This window comes from Salvelinus alpinus, chromosome 5 (assembly GCF_045679555.1).
Source record: "Salvelinus alpinus chromosome 5, SLU_Salpinus.1, whole genome shotgun sequence".
Taxonomy (NCBI): Eukaryota; Metazoa; Chordata; class Actinopteri; order Salmoniformes; family Salmonidae; genus Salvelinus; species Salvelinus alpinus.
The window spans coordinates 25,415,819-25,435,969 of record NC_092090.1 but is presented as its reverse complement, the minus strand read 5'-3'; the positions used below and the strand labels follow the sequence as shown (position 1 = coordinate 25,435,969).

At 41.6% G+C, this 20,151-nt stretch overlaps 2 protein-coding genes across 2 annotated transcripts in view; both read left to right on the top strand.

Moving 5' to 3' along the window:
- The first annotated feature begins 587 nt into the window (after positions 1 to 587).
- LOC139575800 (probable ATP-dependent RNA helicase DDX28) lies at positions 588 to 4,539 on the top strand. The gene is made up of 4 exons (XM_071401113.1): positions 588 to 1,949; positions 2,137 to 2,220; positions 2,853 to 3,065; positions 3,294 to 4,539. Exons 1-4 carry the CDS (start codon positions 834 to 836, stop codon positions 3,603 to 3,605), a joined length of 1,725 nt encoding a protein of 574 aa, XP_071257214.1. The 5' UTR covers positions 588 to 833; the 3' UTR covers positions 3,606 to 4,539.
- A 2,157-nt stretch (positions 4,540 to 6,696) lies between these two features.
- Positions 6,697 to 20,151, top strand: part of LOC139575815 (talin-2-like) — a 130,882-nt gene continuing 117,427 nt past the window's right edge. The window contains exon 1 of the mRNA XM_071401144.1: positions 6,697 to 6,848. The gene's annotated coding sequence lies outside the window, so the exon portion shown is untranslated. The remainder of the gene's footprint in view (positions 6,849 to 20,151) is intronic.

The window sequence follows — 20,151 nt, the reverse complement described above, 5'->3', positions numbered from 1 at the left end:
TCAAAAAAGGTCCACAGGTTGTCAGTGGCTCTTCAGTACAATAGTCTACAATAATGATTTAGTACATGTATCATAGACATGTATGTAGCATGTAACATGTATCATAGAAGCACATCAAACTAGTCTACCACACATACATACACAGCAAAGTTTAACAATACTAGTAAGGATCAATATCAAAATGGTCTTAAGACAGATACATGCATAATTTAATTTAACAATTAACCCAGTATTGAAACACAATAATGACTTGGCTGGCTGTCTCCAATCCACACAGCCAAACTCAAGTTGTACTCAAGTACAATAATACATTAACACAACACAGAAATATAAGACTGATTCCACTGTGGATGGAAGGTGGCCCACAAATGTTACCCTGTTCCATTCGAATACTACACAGGTAGCCGACACGTACTATTAAAAACGTTCCATAATGTATATTACATCTAACATACTTTCTAAACAGGAAAATGTCATAAAAACAACAACTGGAGAGCATTTTTGTTGTTGTTGAAATGTCCATTATATATATTAGATTTCTATCTGGGCTACCCGTTCTATTCAATAAGGAAGGCGTCATCTCTTGCGACAGATCGACGTCATCATTATTCGCCACCGACGCATGTACAATTAAATGTTTGAAATTGAACGAAAAATACAGTCCTGTAAAAACGTATATAATCAAATGTATCTTGTTCTCGGAAGCATTTGATAAATTATACACTATAATGAAATACAACAGAAACGGTATTGTCTATTTGTGAAGACGTGCACCAGCTGATTCCTCCTACCTAACGTTAGCTAGCTAGTAAGCTATCTAACTTACCATCAGAATGCAGTCTGTGAAGGTCGGCTACTCAGTGTTGTTTACGTTGATATCAAAACACAACTACTCGTCCTCGGGTCATTTCAGAGCACTAGCATGTATTCATGGTACAATCAGTTCAGCCTGTGGTGTCCATCCCATGTCAACCACAGCACAGCCTGTGGTCATTCGTATTCCCAGACACATGCAGGAGCAGGTAGAAAATGTGAAGCAGGTGAGAGGCAAGAACAAAGTCAACATCATCAAGGCTGGCAAGCTCCTAATCAAAAGCAAGAACCCAGAACTGAATCAGTCCGCAGGCTACACACTTGGGAAATTTGAGCAGCCCCATCTCTCCTCCAAAGGATGGAAACAAAACAAATCATTTGGTGACTACTTCACAGTTAACAACACTCAGCGCACTCCACCCTTTGTCACTGAAATCCAGGATGAGGAGGGTGACAAACTCAAAGAGAAGAGTAAACCTATTACATTTCACAACCTTCACCTCTGCCCAGACTTAGTGGAGGCTTTGGGCAAGGACAACATAACTCGCCCTACAACCGTTCAACTACAAACCATCCCCAAGCTCCTGAAAGGCTACAACATCCTGTGCGCAGCTGAGACGGGTAGCGGCAAAACCCTGAGCTACCTGTTGCCTGTCATTCACAAACTACAGGCTGAGAAAGCAGCAGATTCCGAGTCTATAGAGACCACACCCAGGATTCGCTCTGTTATCATTGTCCCCTCTAGAGAACTTGCTGACCAGGTCTCAGCTGTGGCCAGGAGCCTGTGTGGCCCATTCAGGCTGATGGTGAAGACAGTGGGAGGTGGGAGAGGTGTGGGCAACATCAAGCTGGCCTTCACCAAGGGTCCCCCGGATGTGTTGGTGGCCACACCTGGTGCCCTCGTCAAGGCCCTGCGGAGACGCTACCTAGACCTGGGGGAGCTGAGGTTCATGGTGGTGGACGAGGCAGACACCATGTTTGATCCCAGCTTCTCTGGCATGCTGGAGAGCATCCTGGCCCATACCCGCGTGGCCTGTGACCCCTCAGAGACCCGGGGCCCCGGCCCCACCCGCAAGGCCCAGCTGGTGGTGGTGGGGGCCACGTTCCCCGGTGGGGTCGGAGAGGTTCTCAGTCAGGTCATTATCATAACGTTTTCCTACATTGGCTGCGTCCCAAACTCCCTATACACCCTACTCCCTATACTATAGTGCACTAACACATAGGACTCTGGTCAAAAGTAGTGCATATTCCTGCTGCATTATGTAAAATATGTTGAGACCCATGGAAAATGCACATTAAAATGAGACTGACTTGTTCTTATAGGTGACGGACCTGGGCAGCATGGTGACCATCAAGAGCAAGAATCTTCACTTCCTCATGCCACATGTAAAACAGACCTTCCTGAAGGTATTCCCCACTTCTTTTTCTTGTTTTCATTGGTTTGGTATTAGTGTTTTGTTTCTTTGGTGTTCTTCAATATTTTAAAGTGTCTATGGGACCTATATAAAAAGCTATGTATAAAAACCATGTACTAGTACTTAGGTATTTATAGTAGAGCTGTCAAAGTTAATCAGTTAACTGGAGTTAACTTTTTGTAATTTTAGTGCACACTTTTTTTAATCGTGATTATTCACATTGTCTGAAGGCATTAAAAATACATAATCTCTACAGCTAAAAACAACAATGTGATGTCAAATCAAGTTGTCATTGAGGTTAAAGAAAGAGTTAATCAATTTATCAGATTTTGCTTACCGTTACTATGGACAAAATCAAGACGTCAATATTCCATAATGCTTTTTGTCAAAAAATCTATTACAGCTCAAATTGAGCAAATTCTTAATTTGCGATCAATCGCTATTCATCATAGCAAATCCTGCGATTTAACTTTAAAAAGAAAATAGTTTGACAGAATACTATGAATTACATTAGTATACTATAAATTATATAGTAATTTATAGTATTCATTTATTAAAGTATAAACGATAGAATATAATTTATAGTATACTATATATAAGAAATATATATTATTAAATGTTAAGATGAGGGGAGCTGACAAGCTTCTGGAGCTCCACCAGGCCCTGAAGGCAGCAGAGCAGGACAAGGCTGGGGTGTTGGTGTTCTGTAACCGGGCTTCTACAGTCAACTGGCTGGGCTACTCCCTGGAGGACATGGGGCTGAGACACGTCCGACTGCAGGGGGAGATGCCTGCCTCCCTCCGGGCTGGAATCTTCCACTCCTTCCAGAAGGGACAGGTGATATGAGATGAGAAAATACTTTGTCTGCTTATGCAGTTTCAAATTCCTTATCAAACTCCATGTGACAATATCTATGTCCATATTCTATGACAAGCTCCATGTCACACTTTAAAAAGATACCCAGTAAAAATAACACATTGACCACAGATCATAACAAAACACATAGCTAACATGTAATTAATAACAGACACGTTATAGGCTACGTTTCACATTCTGTCCCTATAGGTGGACGTGCTGATCTGTACCGACATCGCTTCCCGAGGACTGGACACCCAGAGGGTCTGTCTGGTGGTCAACTACGACTTCCCAGAATCCCACACGGACTACATCCACCGGGCGGGGCGGGTGGGCCGGGCAGGGAGTGTGGAGGATGGGGAGGTGCTCAGCTTCGTCACCCACCCCTGGGACGTGGAGCTGGTGCAGAAGATTGAGACGGCTGCCCGGAGGAGAACAAGTCTGCCTGGGATGGAGTCCTCCATCAGGAAGCCTGAGCCCAAAGCAGCCGAAGAGGAGGAGGAAGAGGGGTTGCTCTACTAGTGGGTCTGCCACAAATAAGGATATTACAACAGCAGAACTAACTTGCTTGATTAATTTGTTCAGTAAAACGATTGTATCCATGATAGCCCAAACCAGCTGTGTGAGACTGAATCCTTTGTCTCCAACACAGGCATGGTCGTTTTTGAATTTGACCTTTTTAGATGCCATATCATGTTTGAGACTGGAACTATGATCTGACTTCTCTTTTTAACCCAGATGGTTACCGCATGTCATTCCAAAGAGGAAGTGTCTTTGGTAATGTACAAAAATCATGCCCTCTTACAAGCAGCAGGTGTGCGGCACATGTTTGCACATCTCACGGGTAACCACGGGGTGGCAGTATTTACTTTATTTGACCTGTCATACAGCAGTCATACAATAACCAGAGAAGGGCTATGGCCGAATATAGCCTTATTTTAATGTTCATCCACATGAAGTTTGCTTTAATTTCTCCCTTCGTTCATGGAATTTAACTCAGCCATACTAACTTGTTTTGGTAAAACATAGGTTAAAGAATCTAAAAAACATTTAGAACAAGTATGGAATACTGATTTTACTTTTCCTTCCAGAAATGAAAAGAATTTCCTTAAAAGAAAGAGTAAGTCATATAACCCTTCATGTATCTGGTAGGGTGCCACTGAGACAATGGTGCTAATCTCTTCTCACTAACCACAGGTAGACCCACATTAGCATATTACGTTTTGGAAAGTGGTCTTCACTCTGTTTCTGCTTTTTTGTGTGTAATACAGAAGCACGGCATTAAAACCTCCATATGTAGAAATTTCCATTAATCTACAGTCAAGTTGAATTCAGGCCCTAGCCTTGAAGTCTATCCCATTGATGCCTGCGGTTACTTGTTTTAGAGGAAGCAAGATGTTTGTACCTGAAAATGTGTCGGAGTGAAAATAAATCTTTGTGAAATCTGGTTTCTAAATATGCCTCTATATTTTCTCACTTATTGAGTTTGCTTTAATTGCACCAAATATAACATCACTAGGTTGCTGTACCATAAACATATACCTGTAGACATCCTTGTGCTGTACACATCCAGACTGAGACTTGAGCTTTTTAGGAGTTCTTACAGTATTATTACACTGAACAAAAATATGAATGCAACATGTAAAGTGTTTGTCCCATGTTTCATGATCTGAAATTAAATGTTCCATATACACAAAAAGCGTATTTCTCTCAGATTTTGTGCACAAATTTGTTTGCTGGGGACAGTAAAAGGCCACTCTAAAATGTGCTGTTTTTTCACACAACACAATGCCAGAAGTGTTGAGGGAGCATGCAATTGGCATGCTGACTGCAGGAATGTCCACCAGAGCTATTGACAGAAAGTTGAATGTTAATTTCTTTACCATAAGCCGCCTCCAACGTCATTTTAGAGAATTTGGCTGTACGTCCAACCGGCCTCACAACCGCAGACCACATGTAATCACGCCAGCCCAGGACCTCCACATCCAGCTTCATCTGCGGGATCGTCTGAGACCAGCCACCCGGACAGCTGGTGAAACAGGAGTATTTCTGTCTGTATAAAGGCCTTTTGTGGAGAAAAAATCATTCTGATTGGCTGGTCCTGGCTCCCCAGTGGGTGGTTGGGCCTATGCGCCCCTGCCCAGTCATGTGAAATACATAGATTATGGCCTAATTTATTTATTTAAATTGACTTTATTTCAACTGTAACTCAGTAAAATCATTGAAATTGTTGCATGTTGCATGTATATTTTTGTTCAGCATATGTTATTTTATTACTATATTAGGAGCAGTCTTGTACTCCATTAGTAATTACAATGTGCTTATCAATGCACTTCCATATACTGAAAGATCATTTAGTATAGTAAATAAAATAAAACATTTGGACAAAGCAAAGCCTAACATGAGAACTAAGGGTAAAGATTAGCAGCAGGCGGTCTGAACTGAGTGTAGGTGTTCCAGGGTGTTCACATCAGAATCCCTGGAATGTTGTTGTGCTTATACTTCTGTCTGCAGCTCACTCTGTGGGTTAACACCACCTTACGGGTTTGTCTTAATTTCAAATTCCTCTGCCCTGACAACGAGTGCCAAGTTCTTTACTACACGCTGCCCTGAAAACAAGGGCCAAGTTTGGCTCCACAGCGTTCCTCCTCTATAGTAGACTGGGGGGGCTAAGTGCGTCGTTAGATGCTTTTTTGGCCTACTGCGTCACTTTATACACAGAATATCTCCACTAAACATAGAATCACATGGTTCATCCCTATCTCTCTGCTGATAACTTTAGAACAAAGTTGACTACAAATACAAACTTGCCAATGTCTTTGCAATTGATACAAACAAGCGACGTATAAAATGATGCTTCAAATAAAAATAAATTCCACACATTAACTTTTAACAAGGGACACCTGTTAGTTGAAATGCATTCCAGGTGACTACCTCATAAAGCTGGTTGAGAGAATGCAAAGAGTGTGCAAAGTTGTCATCAATGCAAAGGGTGGCTTCTTTGAAGAATCTAAAATATATTTGTTTAGAACTTTTTTTTACTACATGATTCCATATGTGTTATATCATAGTTTTGATGTCTTCACTGTTATTCTACAATGTAGAAGAAAAACCCTTGAATGAGTAAGTGTATCCAAACTTTTGACTAGTGCTGTACATTTCAAGTTCAATCAATTGAGTTATATTTTGCTACTTGTAGGCTACTGTCTGTAATTTGTCTCAATATATTTCATGACGTGTAGCCTAACATGTGCGCAATGATGTGGTAAGTCTGTGTGGTGTTTTGGGAAACGCATGTTACATCTTCGGGCCGTTGTAGGAAAGATGCATGGTTAAAACACTCGTAAGCCTAAATTCCATCTATCGTAAACTGGGCCCTGATCTACTTCTATTATGTTTCACTATTATGCCCCTGCTTGTGGTACCATGGCGACGTCTCTCTCAGACCCTATCCTCTAATGGACTTCAAAGCGCATTTTACTACAGTAGATGGAACACAGCTACGGACATAATAGTCTACAATGCAGAAGTGACTACAAAGCCCCTTAGGGTCCCTCTTTTATGACGTGTTTCCGCTCTCCCAGCGCTCTCCCTACACCCCGCTACCTCCACTCCCTTCAACACCAACCACCACTACTGTTCACTATTTGGCCACTTTGAGATTTCCTCAGCGAGGAGGGGTTTTTACTCAATAGAGCAGGACTTCTGGTTATATGTGCATCCGAAGGGCTGACTGCAGGCAATGAAACAGTAGAACATTAGCAGGTAGGATAGCATTTTCTGCCGGCTTATTATGTATGTCCAGTCCGTTTCTTGAATAGACGTCGAAATGAGACATTCTCTCTGTCCATGCTTGATTTAATTAGGGATTTGATGGGAGTGCGTTGCGGAACAGCGAGCAAGGCGATGTAGAAACCTTGCTTGACTATCGAATGAATGGGATTGTATGTCTTGTTTCAGAGTTATCCTTACTGCATAGTTTTTACTGGGATGTAAACTCGGAACTGTTGTACATACAGTTTCTTATTTCAATTCGTGAGCGTGCCCCCTACTTTTCGGGAATTTATGGTCAAAATCACATTTCATGGTGTGAGATTAGGCTGCAGAGGATGTTGGCTGTTGAGGAATTTCACATTAACGTCATTACATTTTCATACTGCAACGTTAAATTAAGTAGTTTAGACCCAAATGTACCCTTTCGGCTAAATGACCACATAAATTGCATTTGGTAAGAAGAGAAACAGGAGTCGAAGTCCATGTGTTTTGGGGTCGCTCTGTTTGTGAAATGAGTGTCGAATTGAGCCCTTTATAATAACACCACGTTTGTAAACTTAATCAACATTACTGAGTATATCCAATGTAACAAATAGCCTACATTATTGTTAGAAATATAGGCTGTGCATGCGTAGGGGTTATTGCAATTAAATTGTAACTGCATGGAGGGGTGCGATTTGAAGCCGCCATATTATAACCTGATAGCGGCTACCATCAGTGAGTACCACGACTAGATACACCTTTTAAAACTTTGCATTATCTCCGTTTATACATGATACGCCATTGAAGAATCTATACTTGATGTGTTTTATATGAAACAACACAGTGTGCCAAGCTGTGTTTCCCCATTTCAGAGGCACTCATTGCATAGTGAATCTGGCCGAATAAGCACGCGAATGATTTTTAAATCCAACCACACTCGTCCAGTATTTCAGCAGCAGTTCTCCACGTCGGTGAGCTTTGCACCGGCGTGGGTGCTGGTCGCTACAATATATCAATGTGTCGCTCTTCATAAGAACGGCAACATTGTATCCAGGAATGTGCAACGGTCCGGATAATTGTTGGCTGTGGAATTTCCACGAATTACTCTATTTACTTTGTGATTTAAAGATGCTGTGTGCCTTCTTGCAGCGCATGGTAGTGCCACACCCCTTGACTTGCATTGACGTACCACTGTGATCATGTATCCTATTAAATGCAGAATATCATCAATTGACCATTCGTTTTGCACAGTATAGCCCACCATTGCTTGTTATAACTACAATTCGATCCTTTTGAGAATACTACAAAATAATGTTATTTTTTTCATGTGGTGAATGATTATTCAAATGACTGCATGTGCAGTGTTGTTACATTCTTATTTTATTGCTGTTTGTAAATGACCACTAGTAAAGATGGGGAAACTTGTCATTTAGCCTATAAGAATCTTGGAGTACGGCTAGAGGTAGACTTGTTGGTTTCAGCTGGGAAGCAGAAGGTTGACACTGTTATGAGTGGCAGAAAAACGGGGATGTTTGAAATGTTTGCTGAGCAAGCTAGGTTTTTTGGGGCAGTTTTATGGACAAAAAGTACATGGTTCAGAAGACTCCCTGGTTTAGTCCTTGGCGTGCCAGTAAAAGACATGGCCTTCTAGTGAGGATGTTCTGGGTACATAATGTCTGAGAAGACTGACCGCTAGCTCTGTTGGGACACCTACCATACTGGGATTGGTTTGTTATGTCTGAAATGAGTCATTGATCCTATTGATCGGCCAGGGTAAGGTAATGTCACTCTACATGGGGTTGGCACCTTCCCTTCTCTTCATCTAGTTCAGGGCTGGTCAATGCCAATCCTGTAGGGCCAAAACACTTATGGCTTTCATGCTCATCTTCTAATAAGACTGAGGACACCAGGAAAGTGCAATTAACTGCCAGGTAGAAACTATTAACTGCCAGGTAGAAACTAAAAGCAGTAGCGTTAGGGCTCTCCAGGACCGGAATTTAACAGCTCTGGGCTCGGTTTCCCAAAAGCATCGTAAGGCTAAGTTCATCGTTAGAACCATTGAGCTCAGTGGTTCTAATGATTAACTTAGCCTTAATATGCTTTTGGGAAACTGGGCCCTGGTCTAGTTGTTGAAGCCGATGGAGGGGCTGCATGGCTTTTCCCAGAGGAGTCATCTTCCACGCTGTCATAGAAAAGCAATGAAGTATTTTAATACACATGGGCGTTCAGGTCGCATCAACGTTTGCTAGGTTGTGTGGCGGTTTGTACTGAACGACACGTTTCCCTAAAACATTGCGTACCGTTCATCAACAGTCTGAGGTATGTTTGCTCAGATTTGATATGTGTGGCCTGATCAATATGGGTGTGACCATCTGAAATCACAACTCGTACAGCATTATAACCACAATGATTTTCAACTGGTCGTAAAGTACCGTTTCTGTTGAATTCAGCTGTTGCCCACCGTTTTGTCTTACTGAATGCAACCCTGGTTCATTTTCCACTTGACCATTTGTAAAATATTCCTCCATAAGAACTATTTTACTGTTCTTATTGATGCTTAGTATGCAATGCAGGTCAGTTATCACCAGCATTAACTTCTATCATTTTCATGCTTACACACATCTGACATTCACAAAACATCAATCAAAAGCCTTTTCCTCCTTGTATTAGAAACTGCTCTGACCTTTTTAAACGTGTGTATTCAACCATTACATTATTAGCAGTTTGAGCTATATTCTGTCACAGCAGCAGTGATTGACAAATATTCTTACTGTTTCAATGGGCCTGTTTGTCCAATTCCCAGCACTGAGATGACTGGCATGAAGTGACAGTATTTAGAATAACAATCAAGTCCTTTATGAAACTGCTGTTTGACGCTAACCAGTATAGCTGCCTTATTTTCCTGTGAATGGAGTCGTGAATCCAGTATTTATATGAACAATGAATACATTGTTAAATCTATAAGTCTATGCTAGGTAAAGATCCGCCTTATCTCAGTTCACTGGTCACGATAACAACACCCACCCGTAGCACACGTTCCAGCAGGTATATCTCACTGATCATCCCCAATCCCAACACCTTGTTTGGCCGCCTTTCCTTCCAGTTCTCTGCTGACAGTGACTGGAACGAATTGCAAAAATCGCTGAAGTTGGAGACTTTTATTTCCCTCACCAACTTTAAACATCAACTATCTGAGCAGCTAACCGATCGCTGCAGCTGTACATAGTCCATCTGTAAATAGCCCACCCAATCTACCTACCTCATCCCCATATTGTTTTTATTTTATTTACTTTTCTGCTCTTTTGCACACCAGTATCTCTACTTGCACATCATCATCTGCTCATTTATCCCTCCAGTGTTAAACTGGTAAATTGTAATTATTCGCTCCTATGGCCTATTTATTGCCTACCTCATGCCTTTTGCACACACTGTATATAGACTTTATTTTTTCTACTGTGTCATTGACTTGTTTATTGTGTTATTGGCTTGTTTATTGTTTACTCCATGTGTAACTCTGTGTTGTTGTCTGTGTCACACTGCTTTGCTTTATCTTGGCCAGGTCGCAGTTGCAAATTAGAACTTGTTCTCAACTGGCCTACCTGGTTAAATAAAGGTCAAATAAAAATAAAAACATCACTTTAGCAGCAGAAGTTTAATATGAATCTATGTGATGGTGGGATGCATGACAGCATTTGTATGTGGGTCTGTTCTACGGCATTAATGGCAATATGATTGTAAGCGTTAATACACATTCTGTTACGATTATAGGCTACAGTCTGTCAGTTTGATTGGCATCCATGTCATTTCCCACATGGTGCTGACCGCTGGTTCATGCATTGTTCTGTATTTTACATACTAAACCTGATAGTGCCACATTACAACTATAGGCGATAATAAGAGCCTCTCAAAGCCACAGGCCAATGTGTTTATGGCTTATAAAGACCTCTAAGGCCAATAGCATCCGGTTGTGGAGGAGTTCATCACGAGTGTTATGGCTAATTTATTGATCCAGCCTGTGTTGTGTTCAGAGTGGCCTCTGCTGCCTGTCATCACAACCCAGGGAGAGGAAGTAATGAGCAGGGCTGGAGGCTGCCCAAGTCCCAAATAGCACCCTATTCCTTATATAGTGCACTACTTTTGATGGGCTTTGTAGGGAATAGAGTGCTATTTGGGAGTCAACCAGTCTGTCGACAGGCAGCATACTGACAGCAGGATGTGCAGTGTCAACTTGGTGGTCTGGAGGACCAGGGGAGAGGAGGGGGCTTTGCTGCTAAGGCCAGCAGTCAGGTGCCTTCGTTCTGGGGGGAGAGGAGAGACCCAGGCCTACTGGGATGGAGGTGAGACGCAGGGGAAGATAACTAGCTCTCTGTGGGCTTGGCTGATGTGTGCAGACTGCAGAGCAGAGGAAGTGGCTGGGGCAGAGAACTATTCCTAACGATAACTACTGTGTATCCTTAGTCTCCTATTGATTTTATTTGACTACATCATTTAATTTGATCACTTGAGTTGTAGCCAATCTCTTGATTAATGCGTTGTGTATCACCCCACTGGGTAACACACTTGGGTATAAAGGTGAGGTAACCTCTAATACTCTTAAGAACCATTTTAGGTGTGATTATGAAAGGTAAGCTACTATATGAATGCAGTCCATAGTAGCAGCCACGGTCTGGAATGCAGCCCCAGGGCTGTCTTCGTGCACATTAACAACAATATATCTGAATTTCACACCTCAGTGTGATCCAGCCCAGCTATAACCTTATACAAAAGAGCCAAATCATGAGATTACAATACTTCGGCAGGAATCCTTTTGAACTTTGAAGACCAGGGCTTTTCTGTGCCTGCCTGTGCTTAATGCTGAGTTAGGATACAATCTGATTCTCCACCCTTTTCCAGAAGTGTATTGATTAAAAAGCATGGGACTGGTTTAATCGTTGGCTGAAGGCAGTTTCCACCATTGTAAAATCCATCTGAGAAAGTGTGCTAATGCACACTCTGGGAGAAGTATAGAGAATTGTAACTCTGCCTTAGTTTGGACCCAGACTGTTAAGAGCGTGTGACCCAAACCCACGGTTCAGTGGGTGCACTCCTGTGCTCTCCCACCCTGTCACATTCTCATATGTTCAGTTATAATTAGCAACAGGCAACACACGCCATTCAAGTATCACAGGCTCACAGCTGCAGCTCGCTGGACTACGGTCCTGCCAACAGCAACTGATAAAATACTACACCTCTGACATGCACAGGATCCAAAAGGTTGGAGGTTGAAATTGGGTATTCATATTCCAGTCAACATTTCCCATACTGTGTCCCTTCCACTTCCACTCATCCGCCTCCATGCATTTGATTTGGATTGCAAATCAAATATGGCTGCTTGCCAGGCATGTCTCAAAGCTATTTCTAATTGGTTGGCCTTTGTAAATTGTTTGTTTAAGTACTGTACATTACACAAGGGTAGTCCATGCTTGTGGTGAGGGCTGATCATTCTTAGCAGTTCTGATGCAAGAAGTCCTATAATTGAAAAGAGATGCCAGGCTTAAAGCTACATTCTGAGATTAGAGAAAGCAGCTGCAGCCCGGCCATTTGTTTTGGTATACAGCTGAGGGACGGGGCTGCGGAAATGTAACCCCTCTCAGATTCATAGATGGAGTTCTAAATGCAGTCAATGAGTAGGACTAAATAGAACTGAAATGACCATTGAACAGATCCAAGACTGTACCTTTTTAAGATGATTCGGTGATGCTATTTCTCTGTAATTGCCTCTTGAATACAGCTTCTCTGGCCTGCAGTGTTTGCCATGCAGGAGAGTCCTCACTGTTATGTAATGTGAGACAATGGCCCTTCATCTGCAGCCTGTGTAAACTGACAGGACAAGCTGCAATTAGTTCAAACGGCAAGGAACATTTGTGAGAATTATGTTTTAAAAATGCGGTCTGTTCTGATAAGATCTTTCATTTGGCTGTAGCCTATGGTGTCTTTGTGAAAAATTAAAGTCTGAAGCTTTGCAAAAAGCAAAGTTACAGATTCATATCCGGACCCATGCAGCACCCCAAACGTGGGCCCATAGCCTAAAGAGATGTGTTACTAACTCAGCAACTGGTCCTCATATCTTATATGGTGTTGCTGTTCTTCCTCCTGCTAGACCAAAATGACTTCAATTATGACTGGTTCTAGATTTAACTAGTGCTTAAAGATGTATTTTATAAAGGTTTTGTATAATTTGTCAGTAGTTTTAAAAATAGTGATAACGAGCCAAAACGAGTCATCCATTTCGTATAATATGTTATGTTACATCCCACAAAAAAAAGATTGAACATGTAACAGGCAACCTGTTACATTAGCTTCTGTGCTAGAATCAGCTAATTATCCACTTACACTGTTCACTATATTGCTTTAATTGACTTGGATGTGGTTTGGCTTTTCTCAATGATTAATTAAAATAGTTGTTATATTTAATTCATTTGTATTGACTTTGTCCTTTCCTCCTACAGTGATCCGTTACCATTGGAAAATGAATTTCAAATTAACTGCATTCTGTAATTGAAAGCGATTGGGGTTTCTAACAACTTACATTTACATTATAAAAATGTAATTTAAAAAGACAAGTTTTTATTTTCTTGTTTTTATTTAATGAAAGGGACAGAGCCTGTGAAGTGAGAACCCCACACCACGGAACTACAGCTTGTACTGAACATGTTTATATGGCCAAATCGGACACAGGATATCATACTTTCCCATTACACATTATTACGTGTCCTTAAGAGGGTGCACTTTACTGGCCTTTGGGCCAAATTCAAGGTGTCGTGTCACTGGCTGCATTCCCTAAAGAGCCCGGGTCAAAAGTTATGCACTATTTAGGGAATAGGGTGCCATTTGGGAGACAGCCCCTGAACCCACCCTCCTTTGGCCCAGGCCAGTGCTAGGGAACTAACTGTCATACTGGATCACTGCAGCTGAAAGCAGTTCTGCTCTGAAATCTGTTTGAGGTTGCAGCTGAGAGCCTCTGCTATTGCTGGACTTTGGTATTGGCAGATCTCCATGGTTGGCATGGTCACCAGGCTCCTCGGGGTCCGGGGCTCATGCCTCTTAGTCACCTGGACAGAAATGTCTGATTTGTAATAATCAGGTGTCTGCTAACAGTAAATGACCACAGCATTGGATTGCAATGACTGCTTGGCTATCGTATGTAAAACCACACACAGACTATTAGCTTGCAGTCTTTGATGATTAGCCATGTCATTACCTGACACCTGACACACCGTGTAGTCTCCTAACTGTAAATGACCACAGCATTGCAATGTCTGATCGTGTGGCTACTTGCCTAAGGTGTGTAAAACTCTGACTACTCAGGCTGTGTTTACACAGGCAAACCTATTCTGATCTTTTGCCAATAATTGGGCAAAAGAATTTGGCTGCCTGTGTAAACGCAGTCATGATAGTGATACTGCTATGAGCTCAGATGCTGCGATGATTGGCAATGTCACTGCCTGACACACTATGTAGTCTGCCTGTTTGACCTTGATCCTCGTGACCTTATTTAGCCCAGGGAGCAATCCAGAATTCGATTTCAGTTTAGCGAGCCCTTTGAGTAGCCTCTATCCAATCTGAGTGAACAGGTTTCAAACTTTGGTTGCGTTGTTCTGATTTGCAAGACTGATACAAACGAACAGTGGAACTACTTTTTGTAAAAATGTGAAATGTTCCTTTTTCATGAGAGAAAGTCCAACCTGGCTGATGTGAGTGGAACAGTCTTATATTGCTCCTTTATTTTCCTGGATAGCCACCGGTTGAAGTGTCGTGGGGTAAATAATACTTTAGTCCAGCACCTGATTCTCTTTGTTGTTCAAGCTGGGTTGAAGCGCTTTTGGGTGTGCTTTCATTCTGGTATTGCTACTAGCTTTGATACACATTGGACATTCCCTCAACAGTTGGTTGTTCAAACCAATTATTGCTAAGTCACCTTGTTTATCCCCATATGCTCATAAACAAATGGACTTCTGATGATTGTGCATTATTTGTTGACACAATTCTACCATTTATATCACTCATCAGAAATGTATTCCTGTTCTGATGCCACTGAGGTGGTAACCATGCTGAAAATGGCAGTCCTGGTTGGAAAACCCCAGAAAGTGTTTCTGGCCCTGGTTGTATTGTTGAGATCATGTGGGTGGAACCCACGCCCCTGCTCTGCCTCTTCCCTAGCCTGGCTTCAGGCAAGGGCTTCTATTTTTGGTTTTCCTATAAGGATAGATTCTCTTCTTGCTGCAAATGTTTACGAGCTAGCTTTCCTGCCTGCCTTGGTAGTTGAGGGAGGGTCATGGTTTCAAGTTGTTCCACCCACTCCACAGGTTGGTTGGTTACTCATCCTGAGAGGCTAGAGACAGAGGACAGTATGTGCATGTTTAAGATTGACTACGTACATTGCAGTCGGACTGCACAGAATCACTGATTCTCCCAAATAAATACTCTAATTAGCAATTCTGCATCTCGTTCTGTTCAGAGGACTTTGTTTGTTGAATCACAACCTGAGGTTACTTAGCCTAACTCTGTGTGTCGGATAAATAGTGCCTATTATGTTCAATGTTTGTACAGTGCCTTCAGAAAGTATTCACACTCCCCCAAATTGTGTTACAGCCTGAATTTAAAAATGGATTCAATTGAGATTTTTTTGTCAATGGCCTACACCCAATACCCCGTAATGTCAAAGTGGAATTATGTTTTTCAATTTCAACAAATTTAATTAAAAATACAATGCTAAAATGTATTGAGTCAAGTATTCAACCACTTTGTTATGACAAGCCTAAATAAGTTCACGAGTAAAAATGTGCTTGACAAGTCACGTAAGTTGCATGCACTCACTGTGTGCAATAATAGTTTTCAACATTATTTTTGAATGACTACGTCATCTCTGTATCCCACACATGCAATTATCTGTAAGGTCCCTCAGTCAAGCCGTGAATTTCGAACACAGATTCATCCTCAAAGACCAGGGAGGTTGTCCAATGCCTCGCAAAGAAGGGCACCTATTGGTAAATAGGTAAAAAAAAGCAGACATTAAATATCCCTTTGAGCATGCTGAAGTTATTAATTACACTTTGGATGGTGTATCAATACACCCAGTCACTACAAATATACAGGCGTCAGTTGCCGGAGAGGAAGGAAACCGCTCAGGGATTTGACCATGAGGCCAATGGTGACTTTAAAACAGTTAGTTTAATGGCTGTGATGGGAGAAAACTGAGGATGAATCAACAACATTGTAGTTACTCCACAATAGTAACCTAATTCACAGAGTGAAAAGGAAGCCTGTACAGAATAAAAATATTCCCAAAAATGCATCCTGTTTGCAATAAGGCACTAAAGTAAAACTGCAAAAAAATTGGCTAAGAAATTAACTTTTTGTCCTGAATGCAAAGCGTTATGTTTGGGGCAAATCCAATACAACACATTATTGAGTAACACTCTCTGTATTTTCAAGCATAATGATGGCTGCTTCATGTTATGGGTATGCTTGTCATCGACAAGGACTAGGGAGTTTTTTTAGGATCAAAAGAAACAGAATAAAGCTAAGCACAGTCAAAATCCTGGGTCAGTCTGCTTTCCAACAGACGCCGGGAGACAAATTCACCGTTTCAGCAGGACAATAACCTAAAACACATAGAATTTTCCTGAGTAGCGTAGTTACAGTTTTGACTTAAATCGGCTTGAAAATCTATGGCAAGACTTAAATGGCTGTCTAGCAATGATCAAAAACCAACTTGCCAGAATTGAAGAATTGTAAAAAGAATGTGCAAATATTGTACGATCCAGGTGTGCAAAGCTCTTAGACTTACCCAGAAAGACTCACAGCTGTAATCGCTGCCAAGGGTGATTCTAACATGGGTTTAATATTTATCTAACCAAGATACATTCTTTGTTTCTATTAATTAGAGTATTTTGTGTAGAACGTTTACAAAAAATGACAAACATTTAATCCCACTTTGGAACACAGCAAAATGTGGAAAAAGTATAGGGGTGTGAATACTTTCTGAAGGCTCTGTACTTTCCATTTCTTATAGACACTTGCTCCACTTCACCCCGCCCCTAATGCAAAAGTGTTTCAAGCTATATGTGGAGCGATCAGGGGCCAGTTATATAGTTGGTCGTTTTTGACTGTCACTGTACAGCCCCAGTGAGCCTCTGGAAACCTGAGTAGATGGTGTATTCATCCTATGGTGCAGGAATTTGCACTTTGCAGACAAGTGTCAATGTTTGAAGTCTGACCTGGCAACATACCGTTAACAAGTATTACTGTTACCTTTTCCTGTCCTGGGAATAGTATTGACACATTTTCATGTTGGTGTCTTTCGAATGGAATTTATTTTTCAAAGAGGACCACGTGGCGTCTTAGAAAATTATTTTAAAAACACTGAACAGAGAATGGAATGTCCATTGATAAACCTACCAATAATTTGAATTTGGTTGGGCAAGATTTTGCCCATGTTTTCTCATTTATAATCTAGTTAGAAATGGAAGCCCCTTCTACTTTGCTTATTTGCTTTTGTTGCATTTTGATCTTGACTTGAGACTGTAACATACTTTATTTCTGCTTGGCTCTAATGACTAGGCCTAAAGTGCCTTCGGGCTTCTGCATCATGATGTTCCAAGACAAACTTCTTTTAATGGCCCCATTTGACACATACTTGTGTTGAAATGTTTAGTGCTGCTTTGCTTCTCAAGTCCTTTCAAACATGACCTATCTGACACTGTGACTGCCCTATGCAACAACAGTAAATGCATCCACTGTGACCAGAAAATAGCTCTTTAAGTGCCTTTTTAATATACCCCTGTACATGGGCCCTGCTCAACAGTAGTGTAGGATAGACCCATTTCCTGGCTGCATCATGAAAAGTAGCGCGTGCAGGTTCGCACCAGAAAGGGCTTTGTTTACGTAGGAGTCAATATAGAATCCTCCAACTTGAGATGCAGCTCGTACAAGTTAACAAAACCTCATTTAGATTGTTTTTGTCTACGACATCACAGATGTCATCGGAGTATTGATTACCTAGCAAGGTAAAATATCACAAGTAGAGCTAGATAAAGCCAGAAGAATACTATACTTGTTGAACATAGCTAATTAGCAATAGCCACCAGCCTTGTGTGTTTTCATGGTCATCACTCAGACTTAAGTTTGTCAAGGTCCCAACATCAACGTTAGCTATCCTGTTTCAGAGCTTTTTGGTGCGAAGATGCGTGCACATCACTCCAATGTGATGTTTGCTTGTAAACAAAAAATATCTATGTAGGGAATAGTGCCATTTGAGACGCAGAGGTATCTTTCTGACAGTATCTTGTATGAGCATTTTCTGATGTCGCCTGCTGCCTGCCTGTATGGATACTCAATAGACCTATATAAGGGAATCCATTCTTTGTTTATTAGCGGAGGGGAGAGAAAATGGGACTGCAGCCAGTCCTCCCTTCCAGATTTCAAGATGGGAACAGTGACTGAGACAGAAAAAGGCTAAGTGAGACTGGAGAGAGCCTTTACTTTAAACCCACTATCTCTGCATTTCTGTAGTCTCCTCTCCGGCTTAAAAAGGTTTTGCAGCAGCATCATGTGTGGCAGGGAGGCATCCGGATTCTATTACATGTGGACAGGCCAACGATATTCAAATAACTGAAAATAACCTTTTATTTGTCGCGGCATGCAAAGGGGGGAGAGTTCAGCTCGGCTAAGGCAACTAAATAGATACAACAGCTAACATTAGACTGCCTCCTCAACATCTGATGAACCAACAAGTCCAGAGGATGAGGAGGCAGTTGAGTGATGAGAAGAGGGAGACCTTGGAGAGAGGCCAGACAATCCAACACCTACTTAGGGGCAGGTCAGTAGCTAGCACGCTGCCCTGGTGTGGTCTTTGTCATGTTTATTTGGCAGCAAACGCAATAAACTCAACTGAAACAGGGAGGGGACTACCTTAACCCTTGTTTTTGTTTCCCGTTGCAAAACGTTTTGCTACATTGTGCCCAAATGAACATGATCCCGGTCTCCGTGTGGTATGAGGAGCTAGCTAGCTGGTTGGCTCGTCTAGCCTGTTGCCTGGCTACCCAGACTCCTTGCTCCGGCCAAACGCCCACGGACATTCGTTTCTTCTCCGCAATGAGTGTGGATCGGAGTACCTCCCCGACCCTTCACCGAATGTGAACACATTCGGGGCCGTCTGATCGGTCCAGAAATCGATGGGTTGGGCCAGAGTTAGAACACACTGCAGTTTGAAAATGTGTCGTTGGCTTTGACACACTGATTGGTTAGAGACGATCCAATTGCTGATCACTTTGTTTTGTACAACACCCCTCGTGCCACTCAACACCAAACAACTTCAATGATTGCAGATTAAAGTATGTAGCGAATGACAGAGCAGCGGAATCATTTAGTGTGAGTAGCAGGGTTGGGTAAATTTCTATATATAATCAATTAGTTACTAGTTACCTGTTCAAAATTGTAATCTGTAATGCATCTTTTGGATTACCCAAACTCGGTAGCATTATCTGATTACTTTCAGTTACTTTTGGATTACTTTCCCATTAAGACACATTAGAATAAGACAAAGTATCCATCAAATGCATTTGGTGTCATCATAGTGGTCTCTGACTTGTGGTCAGACTCGCTCAGGTGGAACAAATTTAAACTTGCGAATTTTTTCAATGCTGAATTGAATGTCATTGAAAAAAGTTAGCAATAATTTTTTTGCGCAAACGTCCTTTCTAAATTGAAAAGTAATCCAAGAAGTAATCATCTAGTTTTTCAAAAGTACCTTTTAATCTGATTACAATATTTTTGCTGGTAACAACCAATTTACAGTGCAAACTGATTGCAGTGATTGAATTATCTGCAAACTACTTGCGGACTGAGAATATTGTTTGCTTGGATATGATTGGGCATGTCTATTAAAGCACTTTTATACTGTCTTAGTGACACTCACCAAGCAGAAATTAGTACCCTGTAATTATTTTGGACTTGGGCTCAGAGGTCTTCAGTGGATTATCTCCTGGAAATACAGTAGAATTCAACAGTAATAAAAAAATACCTAACTCCATACCATTCTGATCATAAACAGCATTTGTTTTGTTTATGAATTGTTTGCTAGGAAATTAAGTCTTGGTTACATATTCTGGGTACTTGTGATTATGTGTTATGTACCCTGGTCTGTGGTTCAGTGGACACTTGACAACTTAACTCATCTGTCTCGGATGGGAACTGAGAGAAGAGAAGGCTGCCTGCAGAGAGGGAACTCCTTTTTCATTGGAATAGCTAGTTTGGACATTTAACCCCATCA

Excerpts from the sequence above, each read along its gene's own strand:
- LOC139575800 (XM_071401113.1), top strand. The coding sequence starts at position 834 with ATGCAGTCTGTGAAGGTCGGCTACTCAGTGTTGTTTACGTTGATATCA. Across the intron at positions 1,950-2,136 it reads TCGGAGAGGTTCTCAGTCAG|GTGACGGACCTGGGCAGCAT; the intron begins GTCATTATCATA and ends TTGTTCTTATAG. Across the intron at positions 3,066-3,293 it reads ACTCCTTCCAGAAGGGACAG|GTGGACGTGCTGATCTGTAC; the intron begins GTGATATGAGAT and ends CTGTCCCTATAG.